Here is a 23,050-nt window from a genome sequence, read left to right as displayed (position 1 = left end):
GAAATACTTTAGCCTGTAGACACATCCCTGAAAGTTTCATTTTCCTAGCCTAACCTCTTTCAAAGATAGCCAAAAGTAGCTAAAGTAAAATTTTACCCCTACTGTATCTTAAAAATCCAGTTTAAATAGCAGTCTCAACAAATATAGACTATATAAAAGGCTATAGGTATTGGCCTAATCATTCTAAATTTTTTCCAACTAATAATTATAGGATGGTTTAGAAACTAGGCCTGTTTGATATAATAACATTTGACTAACTCACCAATGTGATAGCTGCCTCCCTAAGAATCAACCTTTTTAATAACAAAAAAACTTTTCTTCTGACTCCTTATGAAGCTTAGCCTATGCAAGACAGGCCTAGAACACCAAAAACCCTTTAGATACTAAGGAATATGCATAATATTACTTACAGGTCACTGAAAAGCTAAGATTATTTCTATTATTTACAGTTTCCTTGTCTTTTCTCTAGACTTAACGATTTCACATGTTTATCCATTTAAAAAAATATATAGCATTGACGTCACAATCCTCAAATAATCTTTTTATTTGGGGGTTATAAAGTGCCAGCCCACGGACAAGTAATCCTGAGCGTTTGTGGGGATAATCCGACTAACCTCTGACGTCATATGTGTCTAAAAAAACGCTTGGATTAATCAGATTAGTAATCGGACAAGTAAACAAACGCACCCTGTGTCTACTCTACAGAGGAATTCAAAGTTAATGGTTGTGAAATGTCAAACTTGGCTATGATAGAAAGGATCCAGCAGCTAAGGGACTTGCACAGAAAAAGAGTATTAGAATTATATATACATTATTAAATTAGCTAACTTGTTCGCTATTAATACCCCAGGCTTGCATTATTTATTATAGCCTAGTAGGGTAAGACAACCAGTACTGGGACACTTTGATCACTCTGCCTATTCTAGGACAGAATCTTTGATTGGATTACAACATGTCCAATACTGGGACAAAAGACTTTAATCTTGAACACCCAATCTATACATTTTTCTGGGTTGCTTCCAAAACACCTGTTGTCTTTTATCCCAGTATTGGACATATTGCAATCCAACCAAATATTCTGTCCCAGAATAGGGAGAGTGATCAAAGAGTCCCAGTACTGGTTGTCTTACTCTAAAGCTGAAAACAATTTTGTTGTACTTCATTCAAGCAGAAGATCTATTTTGCAGGGTTTCACTTTTATAATACACATATTTTTAAAGGTCAGGGCCCTCTAGAGGGAGAAGGAATGGAGGTAGGTACTTCAAAATGCCTTCCCAGGACATAGCCTACTTCAGTCTGTAGATCCATCCCTAAAACCTTCATTTTCCTAACCTAACCCCTTTCCAAGATAGCAAGAAGTCACTAAACTAGAATTTTACCAAATTTTATAATACAAATGTTTAATTGGTAAAATTCTGGTTAATTGACTTCTTGCTGTCTTGGAAAGGGTTTAGGTTAGGAAAATGAAGCTTTCAGGGATGGGTCTACAGGCTGACGTATGTCCCAGGAAGGTATTTTAAAAGTACCCACCTCCACTCCTTCTCCCTCTAGATGGCCCTGAAATTTGCCTACATTACAGGTCTATTGCCTAATGAAATTTTGAAAAAACAACATTTTACCTCAATTTCAGTTATTAGTTGCTTCTTCTCTGCCTTTAGTTCTGAAAATACAATTGGTGTTATTTGAGTAGAATTTTGAGCCATATCTATGCTTTTTTTCAAAATTTTGGAAATGTATTTGCATATCTTTTTTTTTTTTGAAAAAAAAATTGAGGAAAGCTACAAAGCTGAAAACAATTTTGTTGTGCTTCAATTAAGCAGAAGATCTATTTTGCAAGGTTTCACTTTTATAATACACAGATTTTTAAAGGTCATCAAAGGTCAGGGCTCTCTAGAGGGAGAAGGAGTAGTGGAGGTAGTTGCTCCAAAATACCTTCCTGGGACAAACTTTAGTGTGTAGATTCATCCCTGAAAGTTTCATTTTCCTAACCTCAACCCTTTCTAGCGTCAATTAACTAGAATTTTACCATTAATTAGCTAAATGATTAACTATTAAGATCCCAGGTATATAGCTTATTAACTTTAATTTATCATAGCAAAGTAGTCAGCTATCACTAGAGTTTCTAATATACAGTACAGTAGAGTTAGCTAACTAATTGTCTATTAAGGTTTACAAGTTCAGGGTGCTAAAATAGGCTTGAAAATTAATGTTAAGAAGACTAAGTCACTAAGGCTAGGAATAAGTGAAGATGAACAGGTGACATTAGGTAACAAAAAGATTGATTAGGTTGGGAGCTTCAGTTACCTTGGTAGTATTATTAGTAAAGATGGTGGGAGCAGTGAATTGTTAAAAGTAGAATAGCTAAGGCTCAGGGTGTTTTTTCACAGTTAAAAAAAGTTTGGAAGAATAGAAAGATAATTCTACAAACCAACATTAGAATATTGGAAGCTACAGTGATGACAGTGGTCAAATATGGCTCTGAAGCACGGGCACTCAAAAAAGCACATGAAAATTTACTAGATGTTTTCCAGAGAAATTGCCTACAAATTGTTCTGGGTACCTGGCTGACTGACCATATTTCAAACAGTAGGTTGTACAAAAAGTGTGGTTCAATCCCACTTTCTGGGGCTAAAATGAAAGAAAGGTTGAGATGGCTAGGCCACAATCTATGGATGAAGGATGACAGATTACCAAAGATTGTCCTTTTTGGCCAACCATCTGGGGCTACATGGAAAGCAGGTCCTCCTTGTCTGGGTTGGGAGGATGTCATAAATAAAGATTTAAAGGAAATGGGAACTTCTTGGGGGGGTGTAAAGAGGGAGGCTTTAAATAGATTAAGTTGGAGGAGGAGTGTGCATAGCTGTGTTGGCCTCAGGCAGCTTGGTGCTGCAGTGAGTTATTAGTAGTAGTAGTAGTAGTAACCATTTGGCTATCAGATCTCACCTATATATACACTTCAGCCTGAATTATTCAACTAATAACAGAATATATATATATATATATATATATATATATATATATATATATATATATATATATATATATATATATATATATATATATATATATATATATATATATATATATATATGTATATATATATAGAGGCTACACTAGAATTAGCTTACTAGTAGGCTATTAATTTTCCAGGTATACATAAACTTTAGTTTAAAATAGCCAACTAGTCAGCTATCAATAATGTTTCTAATACACAGAATAATTAGCTAACTAGTTGGTTATCAAGATCACAGGTATATATACATTTCAGCTTGAATTTGCCAACTACTCAGCTATGACTAAACTTTATAATAGGCTACATAGTAAAATTAGCTAACGATTTCTATTATATAGCTAGACCCCAGTACCATACTGATAAGGGAAGGTTGGCAGCAGCTAGGAAAAAAATTAGCAGCAGTGGTATGCTGCTGGTATGATCATGTTTGACTGCAAAAATTTTGTTTTAATCAATCTTTCTCAAATCCCAGCTTTAATTTGTATCAGATTTGGGCCTATTCACAAGTTAGAAACTTTGCAAGCCACTGCCTAGATGCTGGTCTTCTTTGTTTTTTATCAAGAGAAGTAGAAATCTAGTAGAAAAAAACAGTTGTGGCATTTCAGAACCCTTGCAAGAGTTCCTATCTTCTGGGTTGATGTGATGTGCAAGACAATTCCTCTTACTCCAGGATTTACAAGGTTTCAAACCATTGTAAACCCAGGGATCTGGATTTTTTCATCAGTTAGTGACACCAAAGTCTTCTTTGGTCTAGGTTCAGTAAAGGCAACACACTCACTTCAGGCATGGTTGACATTATAGCCTTAATTTCATCTATTTTGGTGGTGATGGAATCTACATTACTGTAAAGCACTACCAGTTTATATTTGTGCACAATATAGCCATAATTAATGCCACTTAGCTCTGACTAACAAGATTAGAAAGAAGAACTACTTGAAGATTTTGTGCTACTAATGCTTGACATAGCACTGGCAAATAATTCATCATCTGTTGTAAATGTTGGGCTTAAATTTAACATATGTAAACTATAATCTCTATAAGCATTACTATTTATATAGTTTTGGTTAGCACCAATTCTCTCTACATTACCTGCAACCCTGGGGAGACTGCAGGCTGTTGAGAGTTTTTTGGGATGATCTTGTTGTCTTTAATCACTAAGCTGATTTTACCTTCTGCTTGTCTTCTGTGCAGTTCCTCATAATTTCTCTCTTTTTTTTGGTCATTTTTTGACACATCATTTCTGGACTGTACTTTCCCTTTTGTCTCAAATGATTTCCGGAGAATCAAGTTTTTGGTCTTGAAGTCAGGGACAGAGTTGTTGGTGGGCATAGAGGGTTTGGGGCTCCAGAAGCCTTTGGATTCACTAGACAGTGGACATTTGATACAGGAACACTAGGGAGATTGTAATTGTTAGCTTGGGATTCATGGAGAAGCTCTGCATCATCTGTTCAGTATCAACTCCAAAGACCATTATATTTACTCTTCTTTTTTGTCTATCACAGCCTTCATAGGTTAGAGTCTTTACCTGGCTTTCAAATTTTTCATTGAGGGCTTCCCCAGAGCTGTTGCCCCAGCTGCAGCTAGGTCTTTCAGTACTTGCTTGTCTGCAGTAGCACCTGAGTACCTCTCAAAAGAGCAGACTCTTTCTTCAAGGCTTGTAAATTTAGTGCCAATTTCAGCTCAGCTTTTAAATTGGAAAGAGCCCTTAACTGCTTCTTTGATTTTTGAATCCAGGTTCTTAATTGTTTTGTCTAGGCTACTCAATGAGTTTTTTATGCTATTGTCCACAATTTTTGCTCTTTCAGAAGCATCTACAGCACTCTTTGGGTTGTCCTTGCACATTGGGCATTTCTAGTCACAGCTCATGCAGTGAGTCATCTTTGTTAATATGATATATTCAGGCTCTGAAAGATCAAGACAATCTGCACACAACCACTGCACACATGCATCACAGTTCATAACATTTGTGCTTATATTCTGATTGTCCTCACATTCTGCACACTTGTCCATACCCTCTACTGGGCTAATATGTTTCCATTTGCTTGCCATACCACAGTAGCCTATTAGCATTACAAAAATCAATAGAAATGTTTATTTACTTTAGGCTAACAGGACTTGTAGGCTAATTTAGGCTATTGGGATCTCTGTAGGTTAACACAATATTTAAAGAATACTAGTATAAAAATGGGAAAGTCCATATTTACTTCTCAAAATAAATAAATAAATGACTTCAATTTCAAAAATTGAAAAAATATACTGAAAAGTAAAAAAAAAGCACTTGTTCACACCTGAACAAGTACAACCACATCCCAGCGCTGCCAAAAAAAAAACAAAATGCTTCAAGGAAGAAAGGAGGGTAGAACAAAAGTGCTCACTGATACATCAGTGAAAGCCAAGATTGAAGTTGCCTCTCCTACAAGGAAGGTAAAGAAAAGGCAGAAAAGAAAAAATTGAAGCACAAAAAGCAAAGAAGCAGGCTGTGAAGAGATCTAGTGAGTAGACAGCACTGAGGGTGGAAATCAAACTGAAAAGGTGTAGACAGTGAATGTTGATGGCAACTCAGAAAGTTCTCACACTAAGATATGCATAAACTAAGAAAATTTATTGGCGAAAATTGAATAGAAAAGGATAGCATTTTTTACTGAAACAAAACAAGAATGAACAATATCTTGAGATTCTTGCAAACAAAGAGCATATTTGGGAGCAATGGGGCAAATATTGTGCTGGCCTTCTTCCATTCAGCTTGTAGCTTAAACCCGTGACCTGAAAATAGAATATATTATTGGTAAAGTTTCTTTCTCTTACATTAGCAGCAAGGCTTTTTAGTGGCACCCGCTTTAAAGCTAAGAACCTTAGGTAGTAGTTTTTGTTAGTATAGTGGAAACAGAGTTGTTAAACAAAAAATTGCCAAAAAACAATGATTACTTACAAATCACAGAAATGTAATGATTAGGTGGGATATTCACAAACACCAAGAATAAATAGTTAAATAGCCAACTTGTTAGCTAATTCTACTATATAGGCTATTATAAACTTTATGGATAGCTGAGTATGTGGCTAATTCAGGCTGAAAGCTTTATATTAGTGAGATTTTAATAGCCAACTAGTTAGCTAGTTCCATAAGTGTATTAGAACATTTATTGATTGCTGACTAGTTGGCTTTTTCTAAAGTAAAGTTTATGTATGTCAGGGATCTTAATAGCCAACTAGTTGTCTAATTTTATAGTGTATCTCTAATTCTATTTTTACTGTTTAATTTGCTAATTCAGGCTGAAATGTATATAGAACTTTCATTAATATTAGCCACCTAGTCGGCTAAAAAAAAATTTCTATATAAAATGATTGGATAAGGATTTTTTTTCTCTGTATATAAAGTATAATATTTTATATTAGTTGTATGGTGGATATCCCATTATTAAGTGAATTGATTAGTATAGGCTAAGAAACAGCATACAGAAGGAATCAAGCAGTACATTCAGTGGTGACGAACTGTAATAAGGAGCGATCCGGCTCAATAGTAACCAAAACTCTAAAAAAACAGAATTTTGATACCAATATTTACATAAAAAAAATCGCATTTTAATGTTACTACTGGTACTTTTAGTGTTTTGAATGTTCAAGGTGCAAGAATGCAGATAAAAGATGACAGATTGCCAAAGAGTTTCCTTTTTGGCCAAACAAAAAGCAGTTCATCCCCAAATTGGATAGGAGGAGGTCATAAGGAAGGATTTAAAGGAAATTGGAACAGCTTGGGAGGATGTAAAGAGGGATGCTTTAAATATATTGGGATGGAGAAGGAGTGTGTTTAGTTTTTTGGCCTCAGAGGGTTCGTGCTGTATTAAGTTGTTTGGAGTAAAGGTGTGGGGGTGCATTTTCAGGGTAATTACTATCATGTTTGGAAAATAAAATATCTTATAAAATAAGAATCGAATAGTACTGTTTTTACTTCATTAAGGTGTTTCCTTATGTAGAGCTGCCCTACTAGAATGTTACCATACAAAATATTTTGGGAGATCAGAAACAAAAATTGTTTAAACCCTTTCTCTGCCCCAGCATGTAATTTATAATTTTTAATTTTATAGCACAGAGATTGTAAAAGATCATAAGATTGTATAGGGATTATAAGAGAGTTTGACCCCCCTTAAAAAGAAAGACAAGAAGCTGTTAGTTGATTCAAAGTCTCTCAAACAAATACGAGAATAATTTCCATCTTTGTCTGTAATCTAACATCTAATGCAATTCACAGTGGCAAAACAATAATTATCACATATCAAAAACGGTAATACTCAGTCTGACATTGTCGACTTCTTGGAAATCACTGCGATATTCAACTAATGTTGCGTTTTTTGAGTGGTACTGATACAACACGACATTCACTAAGCTTGTGAATTTCTGGGAACGTACGTGTATATAAAACAGTCAATGCAGTAAGTGGCAAATAATTATCTCACCTCACATGACATTAATATCCAAGACACGAATACCCTAAGGTAATAGGTGAAAAACGATTTCAAACTTTTCAAAATACGCAAACAATATTTCTTATTGGTTTAGTTGGAGTATAAATCTACACAGGGCAAACTGGTGTGATACACAAAACCCAATATCTGACATTGTGCTAAATTTGATTTTTTTTTTTTTTTCATCAATGCTTAAAGAACAAATGTTGTAATAGGCAAAGGAATATTATGTAATTTCCTTTTCATGATGCTTTGAAAATGAATGGCTTTATTTGTTTGCATTTGCGTTAAACAATAACACTTTAGTTTAAGTGTTTTGAAAGGCAATGAGTCAAAATATCTCCTATGGTTACCAACTGAATCAATTTTTTTCCCTTTTAAATGCTTTCTGTTATCTACAAGTTAAACATTGACATAAAGAATGGGAGGTTGAGTGGGTGACAGTGCTCCTCAAATACAGGACGATCCCTGTTTGCTTTGAGCTTTAATGTTGCTCTTTACTTTTATTCGAAAAACTTCTAATGAATGAAACTGCAACCTTTTTTTGTTTATTCAATCCATGCTCATTTTTCCACAAGGTTCACCATTTTTTGATGGAGCAGCAGTGACAAATTGTTAACATTTTTTTTAGATGCAAGACATGTTGAAAATGAATGGGGAAAATGGATTTTGAAGCGAGGTTTTGCTAACTAAGCAAATACAGATTTCACAGTATTGAACAGCATCATTATATGGAGCTTGTTAGTAGCATGAAATGAGAATGCTATTATTTTATCATCTTTTTTAGGAGAGCAGTGAAACCGTATAATTACTGAAGATTTTATGGTTGGCGAATTTGTCATGTCCTTTCCTTGAAAGAAACCTTTCGTTCACCCAATTGAGGCTAACAATATCCTAATTCCTAACACTTACTTAACTTGGCTTCAAATCTGACTGATTTATTGATGCTTAGGAGTTTGTTACATAGTCTGTTTAGTAATTCAGTAGGACCCCATCACATAAAAATACAGATTAGAGATTTTAGAAGTTATGAGATAAGACATTTTCCCAGTAATTTCTGTTTGGTTAAATTCCCTAGCTAGTGATTCTTTCTATCAAGGCTGGTTTCCCAGCATTTTCCAGCTACACCACAATTTAAATGTGGTGATATAAACAAATGAGATAATAATTGACCAGTATCAAAATTTTGGAATGTCTAGATTATTAGACATTCGCAACATGATGCATGAATCATCGAAAATAAAAATTTACTAAGCGATATTCACTATGGGTTTCAGAAGAAAAGGACAACAAATCAAGTTGTTGGACTACTATTATTAGTAATTGTTTTGAATAGTGACTACAAAGCAGATGCGTTTTATCTTGATTTGTGATGGCATTTGATGATATTAACTGTAACCTTCTTTTGCTTCAACTTTCAATATACAGAATCCATGGGAATGCTTTTCAGTTTTCTAAGTTTTTTTTTTCTTTGTGATAGGAACCAAGATGTAATGTTGTATGAATAATTGCTGAACGCTAGTAAGACATTATTCGGAGTTCCACAAGGATTGGCTCTAGGCTCTCTAATTTTTGTTGTTTATAGATAACCTACATCAATCAGCTTGGCTAATCAGATAAATCTGCTGGGACAAATATGAGTTTTTAAGGAGTAACAACAGTTCACATAATACTACTCCCTTTATACATTATTGTTCTTGTGTTAAGCATATACTCTGACCTATTTATTGCAAGATCTTCTCTTCATTCACATTTTACATATTAGTTTTTGATTTTTATTGTTGATATTATGATAAATAAAAACACCATACTTGAAGCACAAATTGTTTCCAGTATAATATAAATGGCACTTTGACCTTTGGAAGGTTTGGGGGTGGTTGCCCTACTCCTATTTGTGGTAATTTTTGCTTGTATTAGATTTGACTTGATAATTCATTTTAATGTACTTTTTTAGGAGGCTTCTATTCACCTATAGCAATATTTGTTATCTGTTTGAGCTGACTATTTTATTTTAGTTTCTGTTTTTGGGTTTCCTTTGTTCATTGATAGTGATCTCTGTTTGTATTAAGTTGAAATTAATATATTACTTTGTTTTTCCTTGTGTTAAGTTTTAATATAGCTCTTTACTTTTCTTTGAAAATCTCTTTTTTAAACCATTTTTTGAATAAATTTCACCTTTTTTTTTCACTTGGCATAGTTTTATTATTAGCGGATGTTAGGAATATTTGTAATGTTTTTTTTTCAGTTTCTCTGTTTAAGAATCAAATTTCGGATTGTAGTTTAAACTTTGAAAAAGTAGAATATGCAGTCAAATTTTTCAGTCGTCAGAACTCTTGCGCGATAAACTTTTGATAATTGTTTTACTGTGTTATTTTGGGTGGGTGGGAAGGGGGTAACATTATTCGCATGAATTGAAAATTTGCATAATTTTGGGTGTTCCATAAGATTTTTTTTATTCTGCAGGGTAATTTTTATGCAATCACATAGATGAAGTGAATCTACAGGGTGCTAAAAACCTGAATCACTCCAAAACGTGATTTAATATATTTTAAGGTAACATTTAGCTGAAGTGGAAAGAGTAGACATTTTTCATATGGCAATTAACACATGTGGAGACAGGGTTTGGTCCATCCTTTGGGAAGGGGGGGGGGTGCAAGATCAGTGAAAAGCGCATTTTTAAGTCAATATTGTTCACTTTTTCCAGGGAATGTTGTCTTTTGACCAATACTCAGAGTGGGCCCATTCCCAACTGTCTGTATGGCGATGAACATTTTTTCATTCTATTTTTTTCTTTTTTTTTAGAATGAAGCAAGACAGTTAAACCATCAAGAAGTGGTTGAAGAAGACAGAAGGAAGAAATTACCGTCAAATTTTGAAGCAAGAAAGCAGAGAGCCGAATGGACACTTCAAGAAGAAGAAAAAAGAAAACAAGCTACTGAAAGGGTTTGTTTTTATCTCCTTTTTCAGTAAATATGAGGGTGATCCAGAAAACAAAAAGGGATTCCGTAAACACTTTCTCCCTTATGCCCCTTTTTTACTGCAGTACTTGCTTTTGTCAATGTCGCACAGAGAGTTTCTAATGATTTCATATCATTTTCTAACACTGATCAGTATTAGATTTTCCGATACTGATCAGGTTTCTAATGATTTCAATTAGTCTAAATTATGATACAAGATATGAACGCTTTGAGTTTTCGAATTAATATTAAAAAAAAATTAAATTAAAATGTAGCAATTGGATAGTATTTTGATTGTACAAACTCCTTATTCTGCTTTTGGCCTTTGCTTGCTGCAAAACATGCCTTGTCAACTTCCAATACTAATTACCTGTATAGTTTGAACCATAAGAACTTTTAATGTTGATACTTCCAAAATATGAGTTTAGGAAGGAGTTTTAGGGGGGATAGGGGGGCTCTGGAATTAAAAAGTTTAGAAAGAATCCAGGGGAAAAACCTCGGTTTTATGTGTTAAAGCTGTGTTTAATTTTCAATTTCGTTTTAGTTTCTCATATATTGATATTTTTTTTTGTATTGCTCTATTTTTTCTTGGTAGATAGTAGCTTGATAAATAATAGTTCTCTCATAGGTTTAGCCGTTAAAATGGGCTAAAACTATATTGTGTCTAAAAGGGACCATATCCTCATCATGCTGAAAAGGTAAAAAGACAATTTTTTTATGCATAATGTGATAAAAGGGCGGAATATATATAGACAGTAATTTATCTCCTAAAGAAAAGTGTTATACATATACTTGTTAAATGCTCTGCTGCACAAAGGAAACATATTCATATTCACCAATGACACAAAGAGATGAGCAAAATGAAATGACAACTTGTTTGCCTATTTTGACCCTGTTATCTTGAAAGGGTTGGGTGGGATGCATAGTTTCAAACAGATTCAACCCTTAAATTGATGGATTATCTATCCTTGGGAAGGGTTTTGGAATTGACAAACATTCGGAGATTTTCCCCTCTCCTCCCCCCCCCTGTGTGCAGGTAACTCCATATGTTAAAGCAATAATTCAGTCCCAAAGTGTAAAATTGTTCTCATCTGTTCATAAATCTGTGAACAGAACTGCTGTTTGTTTCTTTGAAGGAAAATGTTTTTTTTTTAAATCTGATAATATTATTTATGAAGGTGGTTTGATTATTAAAAAGCTAGTATTGGACATAATTTACAATTATTATTTGATTTTCATTTTTTGTTCCTCCTGTAAACTTTGGATTCCTCGACATACTTCCTTCCCATATAATTCACTTCATTAGTGTGAAACTATCCTGTATCCAGATCAATTCATTATTTTTCTGGACCAGCTTCACAGAATCTTGTCAAAAACAGAAATGACTGGCTCTAACTGTGTACATTTTTCAAAAAAGCTTTTTTTTTCAGTTTTTCTGATAAGTAACATTAATAATGTAATGTTTCTATGTATTAGGGTCAAACTATTGTTTACGGTTTAAAGCTTTAAAAATAAATTGTTATTTTTAGGGTGAGGACTATGATCGGGTCAAATTACTTGATATTGGAGCAGATGAAGCTGAAAAATTAGAAAGAAAGAAAAAGAAGAAAAATCCGGATCCTGGTTTCTCTGATTACACACAGGCAACAGTCAGGTAAGTTACAACTCAATGATTAGTGTGACTCTGCACTTGCTGAAGTCTAATGCAATAGACAGCATAATAACGCTGCTTAAGTAAAGAGCAATAAGGCTTCAGTGTATTATTATTTTTTCCCAGGCCACTTCGTATGGAAGGATTTGCTGCAGAAACTTTAGGGGATGCTCTTTGGACTTGGAAAATGACAGCTCCAGTGCCCCTTTTAAGATTCAATGGTGATTGGAGGGCAACGAGCCCACTCTTAGGCCCCTATTTGCTAAACTGTCCCCAAAGACATCTGGCCAAAACTTTGGGATATTTGTCTTGTTCAGAATTGTCGAATATCCGTCTTGTTCAAAATAGTTGAAAGGATCAGTAACCATAGCTCTGAGAATTACAGACATCCTACAACTCTTTGGGCCGAGGGCTGTAAGTTATACAAGTTGTCCTTTGTTCACATGTAGGTTTTTATGGCACTTGGTATTAACCAAGTGACATATAGCAATCGCAAATTCTGTCGGTCTCTCGGTCCCGGTTTTACCACTTTAGGCACTTTCAGGTAAGCTAGGACGATGAAATTCGGCAGGCGTATCAGGGACCGAACCAGATTAAATTAGAAATAGTCGTTTTCCCGATTTGACCATCTGGGGGGGGGGCGTTAATTCGGAGAAAATAGAAGAATTGAAGTATTTTGACTTACAAACGGTTGATCAGATCTTAATGAAATTTGATGTTTGGAAGGATATCATGTCTCAGAGCTGTTATTTTAAATACCGACCAGATCTGGTGACATCGGGGGGGGGGGGGTGGTAGGGGGAAACCTAAAATCTTGGAAAACACTTAGAGTGGAGGGATCGGGATGAAACTTGGTGGGAAAAATAAGCACAAGTCCTAGATACATTATTGACATAACCGGAACGGATCCGCTCTCTTTGGGGTAGTTGGGGGGGGGGGTGTCAATTCTGAAAAATTAGAAAAAATGAGGTATTTTTAACTTATGAACGGGTGATCGGATCTCAAAGAAATTTGATATTTGGAAGGATGTTGTGTCTCAAAGCTCTTATTTTAAATCCGATCGGATCTGGTGACATTGGGGGGAGTTTGGGGTGGGGGAACCTAAAATCATGGAAAACCGCTTAGATTGGAGGGATCGGGATGAAGCTTGTTGGATAGAATAAGCAAATGTCCTTGATAGGTGATTGACGGAACCGTACTGAATTTGCTCTCTTTGGGGGAGTTGGGGGGAGGGGTTCAGTGATTTAGCGAGTTTGGTGCTTCTGGACGTGCTAGGACGATGAAAATTGGTAGGCGTGTCAGGGAGCTGCACAAATTGACTTGATAAAGTCGTTTTCCCAGATTCGACCATTTGGGGGGCTAAAGGGAGAGGAAAAACTAGAAAAAAATTAGGTATTTATAACATACGGGTGGGTGATCGGATCTTAATGAATTTTGATATTTAGAAGGACATCGTGACTCAGAGCTCTTATTTTAAATCCTGACCGGTATTAAGCCTCTTATTTTCCTTTTTAAATCAATCTATTGATTCATAGAATTTTGTTAGAGCTCATACCATATGATCTCTTGGCTCTTAGCTCTTCTTGCCTCGTAACAAGTGCCATATGAGCTCTTAGCTCTTGTTTTACTGGGATTGGGGGTATGTTTGATCCTTGGTCTCCAAAACGGCTAAGATCATTAAGGTAAAACTTCCAGGGAATGTCGAGGGGGAACTTAGTGGAAACACCCTTTATGCATTCAGATTTTCAAAAGGACATATCAGTAATATCTGGAAAACAACTTAGGATAATAAGTTAAAACTTTCAGGGTGTGTTGATTGTTGAACTAACTAAAAGAAACTGTGCATATTACTACTACTACTACTACAAAGGCTGAGGGTATTAAGGTGAAACTTCTGGGAAATGTTTAGGGGATGTTAAACTAAATAAAAACACATAATATGCATACAGGTTGTCAAAAGGGCACGTTAACAATATCTTAGGAACAGCTTAGAGTATTAAGTCGAGGCTTTCAGGGCATATTGACTGGGATATTGAGGGGAAAAAAAGCCACTATGCACACTACTACTCCCACTAAGACTAAGGATACTCAGGTGAAACTTTCGAAGAATGTTGAGGAGGATGCTGAACTAAATCAGAACACACTATGAGTATGCAGGTTTCAAAAGGACGTATCAGCAAATTCTTATGAATGGTTTAGGGTATTAAGTTGAAACTTTTAGGACACGTCGAATGGGATGTTGAACTTACCACGAGACACTTTGTGGATACTTCTACTACTACTACTACTGTCATAGCTGCGACTGCGACTACTTACGACTGTGTAAGTTTGTAACTGCGACTACATTCGATTGCAACTGAGACTGTTTTTTGACTGCAACTACTTGCGGTTGTTGCTACAACAGCGTCTGCAACTACTTGTAATTTCAACTATAACTTCTTGCGACTGCGACTACTTGAAACTGGGACTACCTGCGACTGTGACTACTGTTACATTTAATTAAGACTGTGATTATTTGCGACTCCGACTACTTGCGACTGTGACTAATTGTGACTGAGACTGCGACTTCCACTATCTATGGCTGCGACTGCAACTACTTGCAGCTACGACTGTAACTAGCTACGGCTGTGACTACTTCGACTACTTGGGACTGTGACTTCTTGCAACTATGACTGCAATTGCTTGTGACTTTACTGCAACCACTTACTACTATGGCGGCGACTACTTGCCACTGTAACGGAGACTACTTGCCGTTTTGACCGTGACTACTTGCCACTGCGACCGTGACTATATGCGATTGCAACTACTTGTGACTGCGACTACTACTGCAATCACGACTGTTACTGTGACTGCTAGTGCTACTTCTATTGATATAACTACCGCTACTACTCGTAGTGCTGCTACTACTACAACTATTGAACTAATTTATAAGATTTTAAGCGTGTTCCGGTTGTCAAAATAGTATAGATGCAACATATGTAGTAATAGTACCAGAATAGGGTATTGCCTTGGAACTTTCAGGGGATGTTATGCTAAGCCGAAAATACTATGTACATCCAAGATTATTTTTGTTAATTTTAATTCTTTAGAGCTATTTTTTATTAATTTTAAACCTTCAGAATATTTTTAGGGGAGTATTAAACTAAAAAGAAACTTTGTGCATTGAGACCTTTAAAAGGGAGCATCTACAATTTTTAGGAATGGCTAATGGTATAAAGTTGAAAATTTCAGGGCATGTTGAGGGAGATGTTGAACGTTAAATCAAAAAGTGAATCCAGGTTGTCAAAAGGGTGTATCTGCAACACCTCAGGGGTGGTTAAGGGTATGAAGTTGAAACATTCCAGGTATGTTAAGGGGTATATTGAACTAAATCTAAATGCAATATTTTTATCCAAGATGAACATACATTACTATCAACAAATAAGTGAAACCTTAATTGAACAGAAACTGCAGCAAATAATCAAGTCAAACTTAAAAAATAACCTTTTAGATATTTTCTCTTTTATAATGTTTCTAAATACAACAATTACTGAGAGTTTCAGGAATAAATATCAATATATCAAACTGTCAATCTGCATTAGTTCTTTTCAGTATTCTTGGTTATTATTGTGATTTTCTCTCTTGATAGTCTTTTTTTTTTCGTTGATCTTCTGACAAATAAAAACACAACTCAAAGCACAAATTATTTTCAGGAAAGGGCAAACTGACATTCTGGTCTAAAGAAGACATAAGGGGCGTTAGCCCTGCTCCTGTTTGTGGTTGTTTTTGTCCATTTCAAGTTTGATTTGATTATTTATTGTAATATCTGTCAATCTTGGGCTTTACTAATTTATTGATAGTGATTAGTATTCAGTTACACTAGAATTGCTACTTGACTTCATTTTTGCCCATCTTTCGTTTAATGTAGCTCTTCACTTTTCTTTGAAAATTCTTCTTTTGTGGAAAAGAACTTTTTTTTGTTAATTTTGAAGGTGGTTAGTACGACTCGATTACATCTCGAATATGCATTGCTGTCTAATTATTTATTAACCTGTATATTCTAAATCGTATTAGTAAAAAAAAAAAATCAGTAATTAGCTAAACTTTAAAATATAATCTAATTCTTAGGGGGGTCGGAAAGAAGGGAGGGTGGTCAATGTCCCCCTAGAACAAATGCTATTTTTTATTGTTATCACCAGTAAACAAATATAGCTTCTTATTTTTTGAAGTGCTATCTTCTGCAAAGCGTTTGTTTAATCATCGTTTATATCGTAGCTTGCTTTTTATGTAAACAACACTTCTCCTTGCTGTTTTCCTGACGGTAAACTGAAAATCAGCTGTCAGACGTTCAACTGGAAGCTATTTTCCATGTTGTTTTCCAGAACCAACGAAAATTATTGCTTCTTCTTAAAATCATGATATGTAAGAACCAATGGACATGGTGCTTTCGCCTCTTATACTGACATGTCCACTGGGTAACTGGTGTTGAACATACTTCACATGGTTTGAGCTACTGATGTAAACTTTTTTTCCTTTTTTTATATGCTAGTTATATCGTCGCTTTCATATCTATAATTTGTGTCTGACGCTGACACTTCCTCACTCTGGATATAATTGTCAACTCTGTTTCTAACCTGTTCTCAAAGGGACGGTCATTAGGCCTATGTAGATCATGGGGAAAGTGGGATGTATTGCCATGCTGATCCCCCCCCCCATTAAAACCGGTCATCAAATGATTTTTGACCATTGCTTTAGAAGAAGAAAAATGTCTGATGTGATTTAGGCATGACAGAGACGTTTAATTTACGATCAAAAAGGGATGCTGGAAGCGGCCCGAATATCTCTGTTTTTTTTTTTTTTTGAAAAAATATCATTTTGGTTTTCTGTCTTTTTTATATTATCTATTCCTTATTCAAGCATACAGGCACACTAAGTAGGATGGGTATACCCCCCCTTAGATTAGTCGGACGGAAAGAAAATTTTGAAAGATATGGAACTAACGGCGTCCTTTTTTGAATTGTTCATGCTTCTTTTTTTGTATTTGTATTGCATTGTCCCCCTTTCCCCGGAAAAATTTTTTAATACCCTTTCTACGGCTCGGACCTATATGTGCCTATGTCGAGAATCTTGGAACAGTTGTTTTTTTGTTTTTTTTTTCAAGTTACGTTTACTTATTCTATGGGACGGAGATATTGCCTGATTTTCCCATTGAACTAGCTCAGTTTCTACCAAATTTTGCTATAATTTTTGTTCTTTCTTAGACAATATGACCGTCTCACGAAGCAGATAAAACCAGATATGGAGGCCTACGAACGACAGAGAGAAAAGCTTGGTGATTCTTTTTATGCTAATTCCAGCACCATTGTGCAAGGGCTGCATAAAGATACGCCAGAAGCAATTGATAGAATGGTGCAAGATCTGGAAAAACAGTAAGTGCTGCTTTTTATGTGATCATTGGATAGTCTAAGTACTTTTGTAAGTCATACTGTCTTTCCATCTATAAGTTATTCAAAAACAGCTGTATTTATAAATAATGAGTAAGACTTTTCGACAGTGGAAACAAATTAAGTAATTTCCGAAGATTTTAGCTCGATGTAGCCTTTATCAACAGGAAAACGAAGAAAAACGAAACACTAAATTTCTAAAAGATTTCACAAAATAATAATAAAAGTAGAAAAAAATTGAAAGAATTTACACCTCAAAAACTGTAATTCTTGCTTTGGAAGAATCCTAATAAAACATTTTGCGTTGAATAAAAACTGTATACAAATCCAATCAAATCAGGTTTAATAACTCTAGAATATGAGATTCAAACATAACTATAGGATATTTTTATTTAAACATGCATTGCCCATGCCCTAAGTCAATTTTATTAAAACTTGCTATAAAGGTCATTTAGTATGAATGTTTGAAATAGTGAAGAAATTTTTCGATATGCGATTCTGGCCAAAAGATAGACTTGTTAGTAACGCATGGGGAAAGTCAAGTCTCGGATATCTTTAGTTAAAAATTTTTCCATCATTTGCATTTCTGTGTATTATTATTCTCCTTATGAACCCTGTTGGTAATATAAAGTTGTAAAATTTCTTCAGAGGGAAAATTTTTACGTTTGCTGTTTGGGTCATAAAGCCTGTGCCTCTTATTTTTGTAATATTTCAAAATTCAAAAGTTTCGATGACTAAATTTTCTTCTTTTCCTCCTGCTATGGATTTTCGAGAGGCTTTTCTTTTTTTCATCTTTATAGACCTATTCTTAAATACCTTACTTTTTATGTTCTTTTGTTCTGACATTTTTCAAAATTTCTCGGACATTCTTTTTATCTCGCTGTGTTTTTATTTTACTTCTGAGCACAGTTGGTGATACAGATTTGTAAAAGTTTTTATAGAGGTCAGATTCTTCAAATTTGGTGCTCAACGTCTGTTATGAAGGCCTCACGCTTCCATAATATTTCTAAGTTCACAATTCTGGACGGCTGAATTTTTATTTATTTTTTTTCTTGCAACGGATTTTTATGAGGGTTTCTTCACATACTTTTTAAAGGCCTTTTTTCCGAAGTTTTTTAAGCTTTTCTCATGACATTTGTATACCTATATGCTTTAATTTTCTCTCCTTTTTTTATGAAAACTCTTAGTGATGAACAATTGTATAATTTCTATAGAGTCCATATTATGTGTAAATACTCACACTTACTCTTTGTCATGAAGCCACTGTGCATCTTCAGTTTCTTTTTCAAAATTCATGTAAGTTGCTAAAAACTATGTAAAATTCTTCTTTCGAATCTTTTCTGATTGGCCTAGATTCATGTGGCCTGATTTCTAACTATTGGTTTCTTAATTATTGAACTTTCGATTTTATTTAAAAAAAAACTTGTGCCACTACAGCACTAAAAAACGCAAAACTGAGCTTGGTGCCCTGAAATTTCTTTCTAAGAAATGGGTTTATATCCCATGATTAATGCGATTGAGTTTTCATTCAAATTTATTTCTATCATTAATTGTATGCAAGAAGACTTAAAAGACATTAAGTACTTTACTCTTTATTATGTGTGCTGTTGTGCACACTATGACCGTCAACTTTATTTCGTTTTTGTGCCAATTAACAGTTTGTTCCTGTTTGTTGTAGCACAATAGGTGAAGTATTCTGTTGTCTAAAATTCATAAATTACACATACCTCTAATTCCAAAATTGAAATCACCCAGTACAGAGGGGTTTTCCATCTTTTATTTCTGCTGCGTGCTTGTTTATTTTGAGCGAAATTCGTCTTTTGCCTATTTTGTTTTTCAAAGAACAGGGTTTCTTGACGTTTAACTTCAATTATATTATTGACCTTACTTAGCTTAAAGAAGAATCTTTCCTCCAAAGTTAATTTTTCTGAAAATTTGTTAGAAGCTATTGAAAAATCGTAGAAATCACGAAATTTTGGAGGGAAGGTGAGCCGAGGCCATTCCCCTTAATACAGTTGCACTGAATATCCCAGTGAGTGCAATAATTCGGAAATAGAAACTTTGTCGTTCGGGTTTTTGTTTCAGTTTTTCATGGGATAGCTCTGAGATTTTAGAAAGTAGAAATGATTATTCATGAACAGAAAACAACGCAAAGAATAAATCAGTGACCAATCGTGAGAGCTTCAAACTTAAGGCTTTTCCTAAGGAGTTTGCATACATTTTACAAAAGAACATAATCAAAACGCAAAGAGTTGCCATGCAAAGCCAAAATTAAAGAAAATTGGGGACAGTAGTAGGTTAACAGTTAGCAGTTTAGTTGGTTAACAGTAGTAGGAAGTGGAGTCATAATCGAAACACAATTAGATACTACTTCAGATTGTTCCTTCGTCTAAGGTAAAAAAAAAATTCGTGACTGAGGTACAAAGTATGCCTTTGTGTCGTCCCACCTCCTCTCCTCTCAGTGGCACTGAATTCTTCATTTTCAAAAATTGATAGTATTGTTTCTTTACCTTCTATGCTAACAAATTGAAAAACTTTAAAATATCCAAAAAAAGTAGTTGACGCTTAACAGGCTTATCTTTGGAGCATTCTACAGCAATTACACAAATGCAACATCGGCTTGGTTGTTTTGGAGGCTGCCTTCTCGTCATTGGGCACCCCTAGTGCGGTTGAACTTTTTTTTTTGTCATAAAAATTCTTCAGTATGCATTATGTTCCCTTCCATTCGATTAACTCACGAATGCCGTTAATACATTCAAGAGAAAGGAACTACAGCGTTTTCTTTCGTAACAATAACTCAACAATTAGAACAAAAATTTTCAATTTGTAATGCGTTTCTTTTATTCCAAAAGTATTCCTTAAAGTAGCCTTAAATAAACCCTGCTACGATTCAACTTCCTTGACTTTATTATGTAGAGACAAAGTTTGTGAAGCTAAGTGTTATAGACTTAAGAGAGTGGAAGTAGTATTACTGAGGCAAACACTTCAGTCCTAAAGAAAATAACTATAGAAACTACGAGGAGACTGCTAGTACATTGCGGAATAACTGTTCTGGAGAAAACTTAAACTTAAAATCGCTCTTAGCTGATACTGCCTCGATTTCATACACTCAGTAGCCACCTCAGTCTGTCACAATTAGAGAGCCTATTTGGAGAGACGTGACCCCTGCGTTATAACCAAGTGGATAAAGAAAAAACAATAGCCAGGAAATATAAGCATAGAAAATCATACTAAAAAAAATAATTAACGAAATGATAAATAATAAGCCTTCTCTTGGCACATATACAAGTATACAAGTACCTCCCTTCTAAAGCGCTCTTACCAATCGTAAATGGCGAAAAATTCTGTTTAAGAGAATCCATGAACTTCCCGTTCATACAAAAAGACGTAAATCTTTCTAGCCTAACTGATTAATCGTACTGCATGTGTTGTTTCTTTGAGCCTTAGATAATCAGCTTAAGGCCTGAAAAAGTTTGTAACGAAAAAGGGAAACGAAAGCTAAAAAAAAAAAAAAATGCTGGACTATGAAAAGAATAGAAGGACATTTATCTGAAATAGCTGGGGTCCCTGGCCCAATATCTAAGTAAGAAAATTCACTTGTCCAAAAAGTGTAGCTTCGACTCAAAAGGCTTAGTCGTTCACTTGCAGCACTTTCTCTTAATAGGTCACCATAACCTTCTGTTTTATCGCAGTAACTGTATTCCTCTTTCCAGGGTAGAAAAAAGGGAAAAGTTTAGCCGTCGACGGAAATATGATGAAGATGCAGATATCGATTACATCAATGAAAGAAATGCAAGATTCAACAAAAAGTTGGAAAGATTTTATGGCAACTACACAAAGGAGATCAAGCAAAATCTCGAAAGAGGAACAGCTATTTGATTTCATCTGGCCAACCTATCATTTCATTTTTTATGTTTAGTCTTACTCTAACAAACGTACTGTTTAATGCTTTGATCAATGTTTGCTTAATAATTGTTTGAATGTTTGTATATATCAATTTTGTCACAATGAACAATTGTTTTTTTCTTTAATTTTTTGTCATTCTTATTTTAAAATTAATTTAGAAGCTATCATTGCACCGTTAGTTGAGGTGAATGGGTCCTTTAGTTGTGTCTGTAGATCGTAAAATGTAAAAGAACTGTGTAAAAGAAGATGCGGTGAAGAACTGAAATGGGAAAAAAACATATCAAGAACAAAAAAATTGCTAAAAATTTTTCCTCCACTGCTTGCTTGAATTGTACCAACCCTGAATATTTCATGTTTCGAAGATTTTCCCTCTGATAAAGGGGGTTAGGGTGGAATTTGTACCTCTAAAATGTTGTCCCTAGTTTGGTTCCGTCTAAATTAGATATCCCACGTGTACCATTTCGACGTATTTGTTATTTTATTTATTTTCATCGAATATTGGAATTTACAAGCCACTTCCCTTATTTTACATCCTAAAGGGTACCAAAAGTGTTTTCTTCTAATGATTAGAGCAGCCAATTTAAGGGGGGGGGATCTTTTTTTCATTTTATTCGTAAATGGGTGTTAAATTTAGAAACAAAACAAGAGACAGAAATACAAACGATATAAAACAAGAAAGTCAACCAAGATGCGCGGATATCTTTGCAAAATGTGGAAAAGTCACTAAACCATAGGGACGAAATGAAATCAAACTGTTCATAGCAACGAACTGTCGGTAAGAAGTGACTCTGGCTAATAGTAATCCGTCTCTAAAAAGGAATTTTGATAAGAATTAATACATGAAAAGAATTCGATCTGTGCTGACTCAAAATAAATAAAATTTTTGAGTTTAAAGTTACCTATTGAAAGGTAAGAGTCTGAAGGTAAGAGTCTGACTCTTCATCTGTGGACCGTCGGTAGGTGTTTGTGTGTAATTAAGCTTGTTAACCTTGTTATGTCTTGCAAAAATCCGTTTATATTCCCATAAATATTTTCTACTTGGGTTTTAATATTTTCTGGAAAATGAGCTTACTCAAAGGCATTAAAAATTCAGTCTTTGTCGTTCCACAGTTTTCTCGTTTTTGAGGTATCATTACAAGTTCCTTTTGACTACTAAGATTTTTACTCAATTCCGGAATGTTTAAGGATTTTATATCTGTATTTTAATCTTTCCTGCCCTTCCTAAGGTCCATTTGTTAAGCCCTTCCTAAGGTCCGTTTTTCATTGTTAAATTTGATAAACTATATTCAGGAGTTTCGCTGTTATTTTGAGATGCCGCACAAATTTGTCTAGTATTTGGGTCTGACTTGGGGAATATTTTCTGCAATTGGATCCCACATAATTCTATATTTGCTTATCGCGCCTACTCGTAGAATGCACTGGAAAGGTAGCTGCTTACATACTATTGTTCTAATAGGAACTTCCCTATCTCTTATGCTAAATTTTAAGGAAAATTCTCCTAAAATTGTAAGCTTATGACCTGTAACGCAGGTCCGGGAATTAAAACACCATAAAGGGAATTAAAACACCATAACACCCTCGATCTTAAAACACCATAAAATAAGTGACTCACTAATTTTTTTCTAAATCGCAACATTTTA

General features: G+C 34.7%; 1 protein-coding gene across 1 annotated transcript; it reads left to right on the top strand.

Annotated features, from left to right (window-relative positions):
- Positions 1-677: 677 nt before the first annotated feature.
- Positions 678-21,535, top strand: LOC136030232 (pre-mRNA-splicing factor SYF2-like). Its single transcript, XM_065709053.1, has 5 exons — positions 678-791; positions 10,276-10,416; positions 11,960-12,084; positions 17,322-17,489; positions 21,218-21,535. Exons 1-5 carry the CDS (start codon positions 732-734, stop codon positions 21,381-21,383), a joined length of 660 nt encoding a protein of 219 aa, XP_065565125.1. The 5' UTR covers positions 678-731; the 3' UTR covers positions 21,384-21,535.
- The last annotated feature ends 1,515 nt before the right edge of the window (positions 21,536-23,050 follow it).

This window comes from Artemia franciscana, chromosome 1, assembly GCF_032884065.1.
Source record: "Artemia franciscana chromosome 1, ASM3288406v1, whole genome shotgun sequence".
In the NCBI taxonomy this organism is placed as follows: domain Eukaryota; kingdom Metazoa; phylum Arthropoda; class Branchiopoda; order Anostraca; family Artemiidae; genus Artemia; species Artemia franciscana.
Note: the sequence above shows the minus strand (reverse complement) of the source record. Positions and strands in the feature narration are given on the sequence as shown.